The sequence below is a fragment of the Sinocyclocheilus rhinocerous genome, unplaced genomic scaffold, assembly GCF_001515625.1.
Source record: "Sinocyclocheilus rhinocerous isolate Xijiao unplaced genomic scaffold, SAMN03320098_v1.1 scaffold942, whole genome shotgun sequence".
Lineage (NCBI taxonomy): Eukaryota > Metazoa > Chordata > Actinopteri > Cypriniformes > Cyprinidae > Sinocyclocheilus > Sinocyclocheilus rhinocerous.
The window spans coordinates 2,385,866-2,396,878 of record NW_015627890.1 but is presented as its reverse complement, the minus strand read 5'-3'; the positions used below and the strand labels follow the sequence as shown (position 1 = coordinate 2,396,878).

The 11,013-nt window shown below is 37.0% G+C and overlaps 1 protein-coding gene across 1 annotated transcript; it reads right to left on the bottom strand.

The window, feature by feature from the left end:
* Positions 1–5,152: 5,152 nt before the first annotated feature.
* On the bottom strand, positions 5,153–11,013 carry LOC107735331 (uncharacterized). Its single transcript, XM_016547050.1, has 13 exons — positions 10,889–11,013; positions 9,770–9,975; positions 9,555–9,692; positions 9,260–9,398; positions 7,860–8,400; positions 7,618–7,759; positions 7,385–7,528; positions 7,230–7,288; positions 6,959–7,134; positions 6,177–6,577; positions 5,964–6,060; positions 5,636–5,825; positions 5,153–5,473 (listed from the first exon to the last, which is right to left on the bottom strand). Exons 1-13 carry the CDS (start codon positions 11,009–11,011, stop codon positions 5,331–5,333), a joined length of 2,499 nt encoding a protein of 832 aa, XP_016402536.1. The 5' UTR covers positions 11,012–11,013; the 3' UTR covers positions 5,153–5,330.

The window sequence follows — 11,013 nt, the reverse complement described above, 5'->3', positions numbered from 1 at the left end:
AGGAGGAGAAAGAGGAGAAAGCAAGGACGTTACACATAGATGCTGGCAGCCATGACTCCTCTGGAGCTACTACCACCAGAGGTTACATCTATTGCATATGGGGCTAGTACCAGGAAACATTTGAGCTAGTTTAACTTTGGATATATGTGCTCTGTGTACTACTTTGAACTGTATAAGTGAATGCCGAGCACACATTGACGATGCATGGACCTGCTTTAGAACACAGTTCCATGTGTCTTCAGAAAGTGATCTGTCAAGGTTTTCCTCCCAAGCTCTCTTAATGTTATTAAGAGAGGAAGATGCCAGATTGGTCATTAAATTATAAATAATGGAAATTGAACCCTTGGCTAATAAGTTACATGAAATAAATTATCCAAAGGATTTTCAGAAGGCATCACTGGAAAGTCTGATACAAGTGATTTAACATAATGCCTTATTTGCAAAACTCTAAAGAAATCTGACTTAGTAAGACCAAAACGTAATGGTAACGGTTCAAAAGAAGCAAATAAATGATCAATAAATAGATCCTTGAAACATTTTATCCCCTTGTCGGACCAACTCTTAAATGATCCGTCCTGCATTGAAGGCAAAAAAAAGTGATTATGGGCAACAGGGCTAAGGAGAGAAGGATCCCGGAAACCAAATGATTTCCTGAATTGGGTCCAAATCCTCAACGAGTGTTTCACCACTGGGCAATCAACCGGAATGTAAGAGATTCTGTCATGCATTCTTTTCTTGTCTCAGTGGCCAGTTCTTTACCGCAGTAAACTGCAGTGTGGATCAGACTTCAGGCTGTTAGCATAAAGTTTGGTTCACATGTCAAAGACATAATACAGACTTCAAAGCTTGCTTCTTTTAGAGATTAAACCAGCAACCCTATGATTATTAGCCCAATTATATGATTAAATCATCTACAATTTATATGGTTAAAACACATGATCCTTTAGAAATCATTCTAATATGCTGATTTGCAGCTTAAGAAACGTTATTATCAATGTTGAAAACAATTGTGCTGCTTAATATTTTTGTGGAAAACATACCTTTTTGGGATTCTGAGGAATATAAAATTCAAAAGAACAGCATTTATTTGAAATAGAAATCTTTTCTAACATTATAAATGGCTTTTCTTTTTCTAAATAAATAAAAATCGTATCCATCCTTAAACTTTTGAATGCCTGGCTCAAGGTTGCAAATGCGACTGCCCCCTTTAAGCCTCATAAACACAAACCAAAATCAGATCTGTGGCAAAACTCTGATACCCGTCTTCTAAGACAAAACTGTAGAAAGGCAGACGCCCTGATTTGGACAGTTTATCTGTTTTTAGATCTTCACAGGTGCGGAACCTAGGTGTTCTTGTCGACCAGCATTTAAAATTTGATAAACATATCTCCTCCGTTATCGGATCCAGTTTTTATCAACTTCGTCTACTGTCTAAAATCAGAGACTTTCTCACTCCCAAAACTGTAGAAATGGCTGTTCATGCGTTTGTTACATCTCGACTAGATTACTGCAATTCCTTATATTGCGGTATATCTAAATCTCAAATTGCGCGCCTTCAGCTAGTCCAAAACGCTGTGGCCAGACTTCTTCTGAAGTGTCGCAAACATGAACACATTACTCCAATTCTCAGATCTCTACACTGGTTGCCGGTTCATCAGAGAATAGACTTCAAAATTCTACTCTTTGTTTTTAAATCGTTACATAACCTAGCTCCTGTCTACCTCTCTGAACTTCTTCATTTATACACTCCATCTAGAAGCCTAAGATCTTGCGACCAGGCTTTGTTGGTAGTTCCACATGTTAGACTTAAGCGTAGAGGGGAGCGTGCATTTGCGGTGGCAGGGCCACGGCTTTGGAATACCCTGCCTTTAGAAATTAGAATGGCCCCTTCTCTGCCTGTCTTTAAGTCCCTGCTAAAAACCTATCTGTTTTCCTTAGTGTATTGATTACTGTTATTCTGTAATTTTTTAATGGGTTGTTCATATTTTTATTTGGCTTGTTTTCTGTGTATGTTTTTATAAATTTCTCTTCTGTAAAGCACTTTGGTCAGCCTAGCGGCTGTTGTAAATGTGCTATACAAATAAAATGAACTTGAACTTGAACTTGAACTTGAATGGTAGTGTATACCTGTCTTTCGAATGAAGTAATAAAACTAAAACCCTCTTCCGAGAAATCATGGTTTAAATGTGAAACTCACACTCATCAAAGCGAATATCTCCTCACACACTTGCAGAGCATGTCATTGTCTCCAGCAGAGGTTAACAAGTTGAGAGAACTACTACCTGGTTTCTTACTTTCATTCATCGCAGTTCAATGCCAAATGTCCTGTGTTTGACAGCAAAGTGGTTTGGAAAATCTTGATGCAAATAATGGATATCTCCGAATTGGTAGATTGTAGGTTATTGAATATGAGAACGTTTCCTGCTATCTTTGCTCTTTTTCAGGTTCTCACTAGAATTCCAGCACTTCTCCACAACAATTAAAGATGAAAGATATAAATCCATTTAGACAATATCTGTTTGCTTTCTGAAATACCACCAGGTTTACCAAGAGTTCAAAACTTTAAAAAACAAATGCGTGCATGTGGAAATTCTTTCTGGACTTCCAGCTTTGAAAGTGTTGCTGATTCATTTACACAACAGTTGGAAGCATAGAGTTGCATTAGGCTTAAAATCATATGACATTTTAAAAGTACTAGATGAAACTAACGCTTTTGTTTTTCTGCTTTGCATGAAGGATGCAGCATGACAGTGATGGAACTGTGTGATGAAATGAAAGATCATCAAGCTCAGAAAGCATGAGGAAAAGCCTGTAAACCGAGAATTTTAAACTGGATGCATGGAAGATTCTTTCATGATCAATTGCACACTGATAATAATAATTATTATTTTTTTTAGAACAAGTGAAATGTGATTTAACTAAGATTAATAGTCCTTAGGTCCTGAATAAACCTGCTTACAGGGTTTCTGTGGGTCTTAAAAAGTATTAATTTACCCTTCCACAAATCAAGGCCTTAAAAGGTCTTAAATTGGAATAAATTCATGGCATTAAATGTTGCATGCACTGTAAAAATGAATATCTTTGTCAATATTTTTGTGTTGTTTTCTATTACAAATATCTAAACATCCTTAATTCAATATACATTTACTTGAGATGCAAAATGAAGATATATGAAGTCTTGTTTTTTTGTTGAGAAAATTAACAAAATTAAGTTTATGCTTAAAACAAGAACAAACGGGGCATGAAAACTTGTTTTCCCTTTGAATTAAGTTCTTAAATACATTTTTTTTGCAGATACTTGTCCTTTTTTAATCATAAATTCACTTCATTTTGATAATTTCTCAAAACAAGATTTCTTATCATATGTCATTTTGCACCTTGATTTAAGAACTTCTAGACATTTGCACTGGAAAACAAGACAGAAATAGAGAGGAAGAACATCACATTTGTGCAGTGTGATCAGAAGGCTCTGTGAAAGTTATTTCCATATTCTAGTTAACCTATTTTCAGTGTAAAATGAATTAAAAAGTAATGAAGATCGGTTGTGTTTGAAGTTTGAAGAGACCATATTGAAGTATTGTCTTAAAGTCTTTACCTTCATAAAACTTGCAGAAACCCTATATTACGCAGTTTCAAAAAGCACTGCATTTTACATTGATATTCTTTTACTTTGTAAATTGAGATGTGTATTGGGTTTGAAATGAATCCAAAATAAGATGAAATCACTTCTTGTTAAATGCTTCACATAATCAGAGCATTTGTTTACACTTCTGTTCTTCTTGTGTTTCACAAGAAGAATGCCCTTGTGACATACAGTATGTATCATAACCAGTGTCAGTCTTTTCAGTGTCTGACATTGACTGACATCTCTAATAATAAATGTTTGCCTCTTTCATGAACAATAAAACAGAATAAAAAGCAATACAATAGTTCCAGTTAAAGATTCCACCGTGATTCAGCTTAGTGGACGTTTACCGAGCAGCTCTCGCCCTGATAGTAACGTATTTTTGGCATACTATCTGTAAATACCGTTGAATAGAGTGCACAGATTGTTCGTGTTGATAGTGTTTTGCGCCTGAATGCGAGTGAGTGGAATGCCTCTCAGTAGACTGTACTTTCTACCCATGCATTTAAAAGAAAACAAATGAACACAAATATTTGTCGCTGATCATTTTTGCTTTCATTCTGAGGACTCGTATGATCAGGTGTGATCGTTGTGTCATGGAGACATGGCAAACATCTTCAACAATTGTTGATTGATTGATTCATTACAATGCAGTGTTGTGCTGACAACCTCAAGTTTCCCAGTCACGCCATCATCCTAGAAGCTGCTTTGACAATTGTTCTGCAGCCTCAGTGTGACATCAGCATTTCAACCTGATGACGATCGCCCCCCCCATGCACCTAATTAAAGCTTTCTTTGTGAGTGAGCGAACTGGAACATTCATTATACTCAAAATCTGTCCACACACTGACAATGTCTATGATTTTATTTGTGTTACTGTATACTATAATGTTTTTTTCTTTTATTTATTGAGTCCATTTGACATTGATTTTGATTTGTTTGATTGGCGTGAACAGATTGACCATTTGATTCACCATTGAACACATGAGATTTTATGGATCAATCATCAATCTCAGACATTTTCATTCTTTTTTTTTTTTATATATTTTTATATTTGACATTTATTTTGATTTCAAAAGTATTAGTACAACAAAAAACCATTTCAGTCAGCTTAACACTTTAAAATACCACCACTTTCTATAAAAATCATGCTATATGTTGAATATTTACATGGTTATTTTATTTATTGAGCCCATTTGGCATTGATTTTGATTTCATTGGATTAGTGTGAAAAAAAGTAATCTGATTACGTAACTCGCATTACTTGTAATGAGTTACCCCCAACACTGTTCATTGGATTAGTGTGAAAGCATTTCTTCTGCATTCTAATTCTAGAATACAATTCTAGAATGCATGCATTTCTAATGTAGCTTGTATTCAGCTTGCCTTTGGTGAATAAGCAGACTAAAACAACAATATAGGAGCTATGTTCATTTATTATCTTTGTGGATATGCATTATCCAAACTCTTTTTAAATCAATCCGACACTCAGTTTATTTTCTTTATAGATTTTATTTTCATCAGCAGTGTGAAGGGTGCAATACAAAGGTACACACTAATAGACCAAAACAGTGACAGTTTTGAAAAATAACCCTATAACGACCATTTATGGATTATAATACAATATTTAAAGAAATCAAAATAATAATAATCTTCCCTGAGAAAGCAAAGAGGACACATTTTTTGTAGTCTTCGAGATGATCCATTAAATATCATCTGATTTAAGAGGCTGATATTTGACGTCTGATCTCCTGGTTCTGTAGATGAGAACACCACACACCATGCCAACAGCTGCAAGGAGACATCCAGCAATGAAAACCAGATTCAGGTTCATGACCGTGGAGGACACTGTGGAAAACACACAAAAGTGCTGGTTAATACATTGTGGGTATTGAAATTAAATCACAAATTACAAGACGTCACATCCAGCTCAATACTTAATGCACCTTTAAAATAGTATCACGTTCTATAGCAATAATCTTATATGTTGACTTATTTCTCAGGTTTTACCTTCACGCTCTACGCTCCTTTTCAGCCGCAGGGGCCCCTGGCCGACTAAGTGACTGCTGGTCTGGATGGGAGCCTCTCTTTTGTGAAGGTGGTGGGACGGTGGTGCAACTGTGCTGTTGACACAGCCCTGAGAGCAGCGGGTGTTGGGATTGTTTGCCTCACACAGAATCACCGAACAGGTGATGAACACCTAGAGAGAATGAGAGAGATGATGTCTTGGCTGTCTGGAATGCTTGATTCTGATTGGTCAGTCAGTAGCAGCATTGCTTTGACACAGTATGTTGACTGCTTAACTGCTTTCATCGTAATCCAATCGATCAGTTTTTACCTGCTCATGCATTCCAATGAACTGGAAGGCTTGCAGGCCGAAGCGGACCATTGACTGGTGGCTTGTGTAGAACTCAACCGTTTCATCCAAGATGCAGCTGAAGAACATACAGTAATCAGTGAAGACGTGATATATAGAGTCTAACAGATCCATTGTAAGTGAATTCATTTGTTTGTGCTAATGCGTCTGCAGCTCATGGTTGATTGTTCTTACCCGTTTTGGATGATTGTGTAGGACGTTTGGTAGTTGGGGTCATTGTATGGTGTCGCAACACATGATTCGACGAAAAGCTCGGTGTTGCTGATTGTAGACTGGGATTCAATCTCCATGTAAATCATCTCCCCAAGCTCGTACTCCGCCGGATATGCAGTCACGTCTATTTCTGTGAAGTAGTTTGCTGTTTTGAAAAGTCCGAAGCTGTAGGTGAGGGTACCAAAGCCTTTCTCGGTGATGGTGGTTATGTGTCTCTGTGCAGTGAACTCCAGTGAGATGTTGTTTTTCTTCTCGTAACGACAGGAGAACTCAATCTCCACCTCGTGCTTTCTGGTAATGATGCTGTTTGGGTCATCGGTTGAGAAAATTTCATTCTTGAAAATGATGTACTCTTCATCCTCCTGTAGAAGGAAATGGAGTATGAAATATGAATGGTTTTAACTGTGCCTAAATGAAACTTTTGTCATCATTTGTGCACATCAGTGTCATTCCAACCTGAATGCCCAAGCTTCTGTTTTCCATACAACAAAAGTGGATGGTACTTATTATTAAAAAAGCACCAAAGAAGACCACAAAAGAAGTCATATGGACCATATATGATGCTTTTATAGTGCCTTTTCTGCTTTCATTGTTTGGAAAAGAGAAGTTCTGCCTTGTGTGTTTCATGGAAGATGGGAAACAAAATTCGGTTCGAAAGGACATGAGGATGAGTAATTAATGATAAACATTTTTTTGTTTGTTTTGTTAAATTGTTCCCTTTGAGCCCATGAGAAAAGTTTTACCTCAATCATGGTACCACAAGCATTGAGGGAGAAGTTTGCCAACACATGAGTGCCGTTTGAGTCCAAAGTGCAGGCGGGATCGTTGAGTCGCAGATAGTCCTTGTGGAGCCCGACGGAGTGCAGCTGCTCAATTTCAACAACCATGTTGGTTGCAGAGCAAATCACATTTACATCCACTGTAAATGTGATCAATCATTAGAATTGATTACCAAAATGATGCTTTGTTTATGCTGGCAAAACATAGTTGTCCAAGTAAAAGCTAATTACTAACCAGTCTGGCGTCCAACGTTGATCGTGACACATCTCATTTCAGACTGATAAACGCTGCTTCTGTAAATCAATAATAAATAGTAATATTTATGAAATTCAGTTCACTTGAAAGGTTGCTAGCTGCTAGATTTTGAATATGATTAATAGTTTACCCACCCGCTCGTGCTCTCAGCAATGAAACACACGGGGAAATGATCTCCGAGGTCGTTCCTCATTGGTGTCCATCTGATGGCGTACTCTCCAGTGCTCAAAGCGTGCTTAGTTATGTTCAGAGGACCACTGATAATGACATCAGTAACCCTGGGAATGACCAAAAAAAAACACGTTAAACACCATCTAATAATATAAATAACTTGAAGCACTGATTTCATCCACACATGATTCCTCACGTTGAATAAGCTGCTGCAGCCTTAACCCGGATTTCCACTTCGTGGTGTGGCGTAGCTTGGATTTCATCTCCATTGCGTGGAGTTGGCGACACAAAGTGAGGTAGGTAATGTCCCTCGGTGCAGGAAGGAGCAGCTGAATCAACTGCAATGATTCAAATTAGAAAGACACACATTAGGCACACTGATACTACTAACATGATGACCTTGTTTTCTTGTTTAGTTGGTCATTGAGAAAGCCTTACCGAGAACACTGAATTGCAGAGGGAGCTTGCTGAAAGGTTCATAAGAACGCTGATGTGAAGCCATGGAAGTTGTGTACTCTTGAGGTGGCTGTGTTGTTGTGGTTGTGGTCGTGGTCTGCAGCCACCACCACCACTGGGCCGTTGTAGGTGGAGCAGTGGTTGTCTGTTGATGTTGCCACCACCACCATGGTGTAGTTGTAGGTGCAGTGGTTGTCGATTGTTGCTGATGCCACCACCACCACGGTGTAGTTGTAGGTGGAGTGGTGGTCGATTGTTGCTGTTGTTGCCACCACCCCCACCACGGTGAAGCAGATGTAGTTTGTTGCCACCATGGAACAGTTGTGGAACTTTGGTAATACCATGGGTACGGTGTCATGTTGATTGACCTTCGGTGTCTTCCACCACTCAGAGAGCATCTGTAAGAGCTGGAGCCATCAGTATAGGCCAGAGTGGTGTGTTTCCTTGGGAAGTCCTCCACAATCAGCTCAAATCCATAGACGCCTGTTGTGGAGGCATAGTTGTAGTCTAGTGTGCAGGCACGCTAATGGAGAATTGAGATGTTTATATTAGTGGATGTTCATTTGGTTTTATTTCCAAACCATTCAGGTCACCAGATTGATTTAAAAAAAAAAGCTGCCAGAATATGCTACTAATGGTGTGAAAATAAAACGAAACTACTAAAATAACCACATCTGTTGTGTAAATCTAATTTGTATAGACCTTATTTCTACAGCGTGAAGGTTAGGTCATATGAATTTATGAATGAACTGTTCGTATTAAAATCTTCCCGATCTTTGAACATTACAATGCACATGATAACTTTAGCTAATTACTCTTCAACAGTGATGTTATAGCAATACAGCAAATATTCAAAAAGTTCAAAGACAAAATTCAAAAGATGTTTGCGCACTTGTTTCTCAATTCTTTGCTGTAAGTTTGATTCATTCTAGTGAATCGTTTCATCCTAAATGGCTCTCTTTCTCTCATTTGTAGCGTTGGAAAGCCTGATTCATTCTAATTAGTTGTTTCGTTCCAACGGTTCTTGCAAATGAACAAATTCCAAAAAGATTCAGCATATCAAGAATTTCATGGGGTTTTTTTTATATCGGTAAATCATAGAATCAGTAAAGGTTATAAAAGGGTGTATTCTATTTTTTTCTTTCCTTTTCTCTTATTTAAATGTAGTATAAATATAGATTTTTTTTCAAGGTTTTTAGATTTTTTTTTTTTCAAGGTTTTTTGAATGAACAATCTCTTTCATTCAAAGCCCACATTGATATCACCCCATTTCACAAAGATCCACCCACCGATTTCTAACCTTCCCATTGGTTTGTATTTGTGAAAACATACCAGTACACAATATGTCACATTATTATGGCGATATTTTGTCTGTTTCTTACTTGATCTAGGTGGAAACCACTTGGCTGGTCACATGTGGCACATTCGACATGCTGCTGAGCTCCATATCTACATCTGACCTGATCACCATCTGGGTCATAGGCCATCAGATGATATGTACGAGGACAGTTTTGGGGTACACTAAAAAAAAAAAAAAAAAAAAAAAAAAATATATATATATATATAGATAATTTTTTCGTCATATTTTCATCATTTATAGGCTAGATGTTTTAACATGTATTTTCATTAGTTATTAATACTGTTAATAGAAAACTGTTGAATTAAAGTAAAAGTTACCGTAGAAGTTGTAAAGTAGTGGTGACAGGTGATCGGTTGGGTTGATTGGTATCAGCTCTTATGCCTAGATCTACGTGTGCCTGGAGGAACCACCAATCAACACCATTCACTGTGGGCACCCAGCAGCATGAGGAGTCCCTGTGATACAATAGTGTATTTTAGAATATGTTGAATGTAAATTTCAATGTGGATTTAAAACATATTCTGTTACTCACTGCAGGTCAAAGGGTGTGTTTCCATGGATGTTTCTTGTGACAACAGTTTCCGCTTGGCACCAGTTGTTGTAGTAAGCACTTCTGCCATTAGAGCTGCTATCGATTTGACCATGGTGACTGCTGGATTCATAGCCACAATCTCCAGAGGAGCAGTACCACCAACTATAATCACACCAGTCATAGGTTCGCTTGAGTCGAAACTCAACCTGTTGGTAGAACACTGGTAGAGTCAGAATACTTGTTGGTAGAGTTTATTTTGATTTCTATTTATATATTTAGATGTTATATAGATCAATCATTAATAAAATGCACGATGACAGCATTATATCTTTAAAAAAATCATAATATGTCATTCATAATGTAATATTTTACAAATTAAATTGATCAAATTATATACAGTCAAACCAAAATTTATTCAGACACCTTGACCATTGCACACATTATCGCAGTTCATTCGCTATAGTTTAGAAAATGGTAATAAAATATGACAAGAAGTTCTCAGAGTTAAACTGTGTCAGAACAAATTCATCTTGATAAAAAAAGAAAACACTTAAGCAAAACATGGTCAGGTCAAAGTGTCTGAATAATTTTTGGTCCCAAATTTTGATCAATTTTACTGGTAGTCCATTGTATGAAGAATTTTTGGGTATGTCACATTTTACTTTTTTTTTTGCTATCCTCACTTACATAAATGAACTATAGTGTCCTGCACCCACTTGTAAAAAAATATCAAAAATTATACCTGGTGTCTGAATAATTTTTGGTTTGACTGTATATCTATAAGAGTATTAGTCATTTCAGATATCTCTGTTTAGCCAATTAATGTCAAAGTTCAGCGAAAAATACTCTTCATCAGTAAATATTATTAGATTATTTTAACCGATTCTCATCAGATATTGCATGTTACTTTCTTCATCTGAATTATTTCCATGATTGCATCTCCCTGTCTTTTGACAGTGATGCATTTTAATGCAGCATTAGAATTAGTATAGTTATAATCTAGATAAAAAATAAAACATTTACAAACAGGCAATTCTAAAAGACCATTTTTTATTAATTTGATAAATAAAGAGCAGTGTTGCTGCATTTTTAAAATTCAAATAAGAAATAAATTCTCACCCTCATGCTCCCATCTGCATTGGTTCCTTTAGGGCTGAAGGTCACTGAGCCTCCATAATGGTGTCCTGCAGAAGCAATGGACACCAGAAGCAGAAGATTCAACACCACAGCCGAGGACATCATGG

Excerpts from the sequence above, each read along its gene's own strand:
- LOC107735331 (XM_016547050.1), bottom strand. The coding sequence starts at position 11,011 with ATGATGTCCTCGGCTGTGGTGTTGAATCTTCTGCTTCTGGTGTCCATT. Across the intron at positions 9,976-10,888 it reads ATGCAGATGGGAGCATGAGG|GTTGAGTTTCGACTCAAGCG; the intron begins GTGAGAATTTAT and ends TTCTACCAACAG. Across the intron at positions 8,401-9,259 it reads GTGGTTTCCACCTAGATCAA|CGTGCCTGCACACTAGACTA; the intron begins GTAAGAAACAGA and ends ATTCTCCATTAG.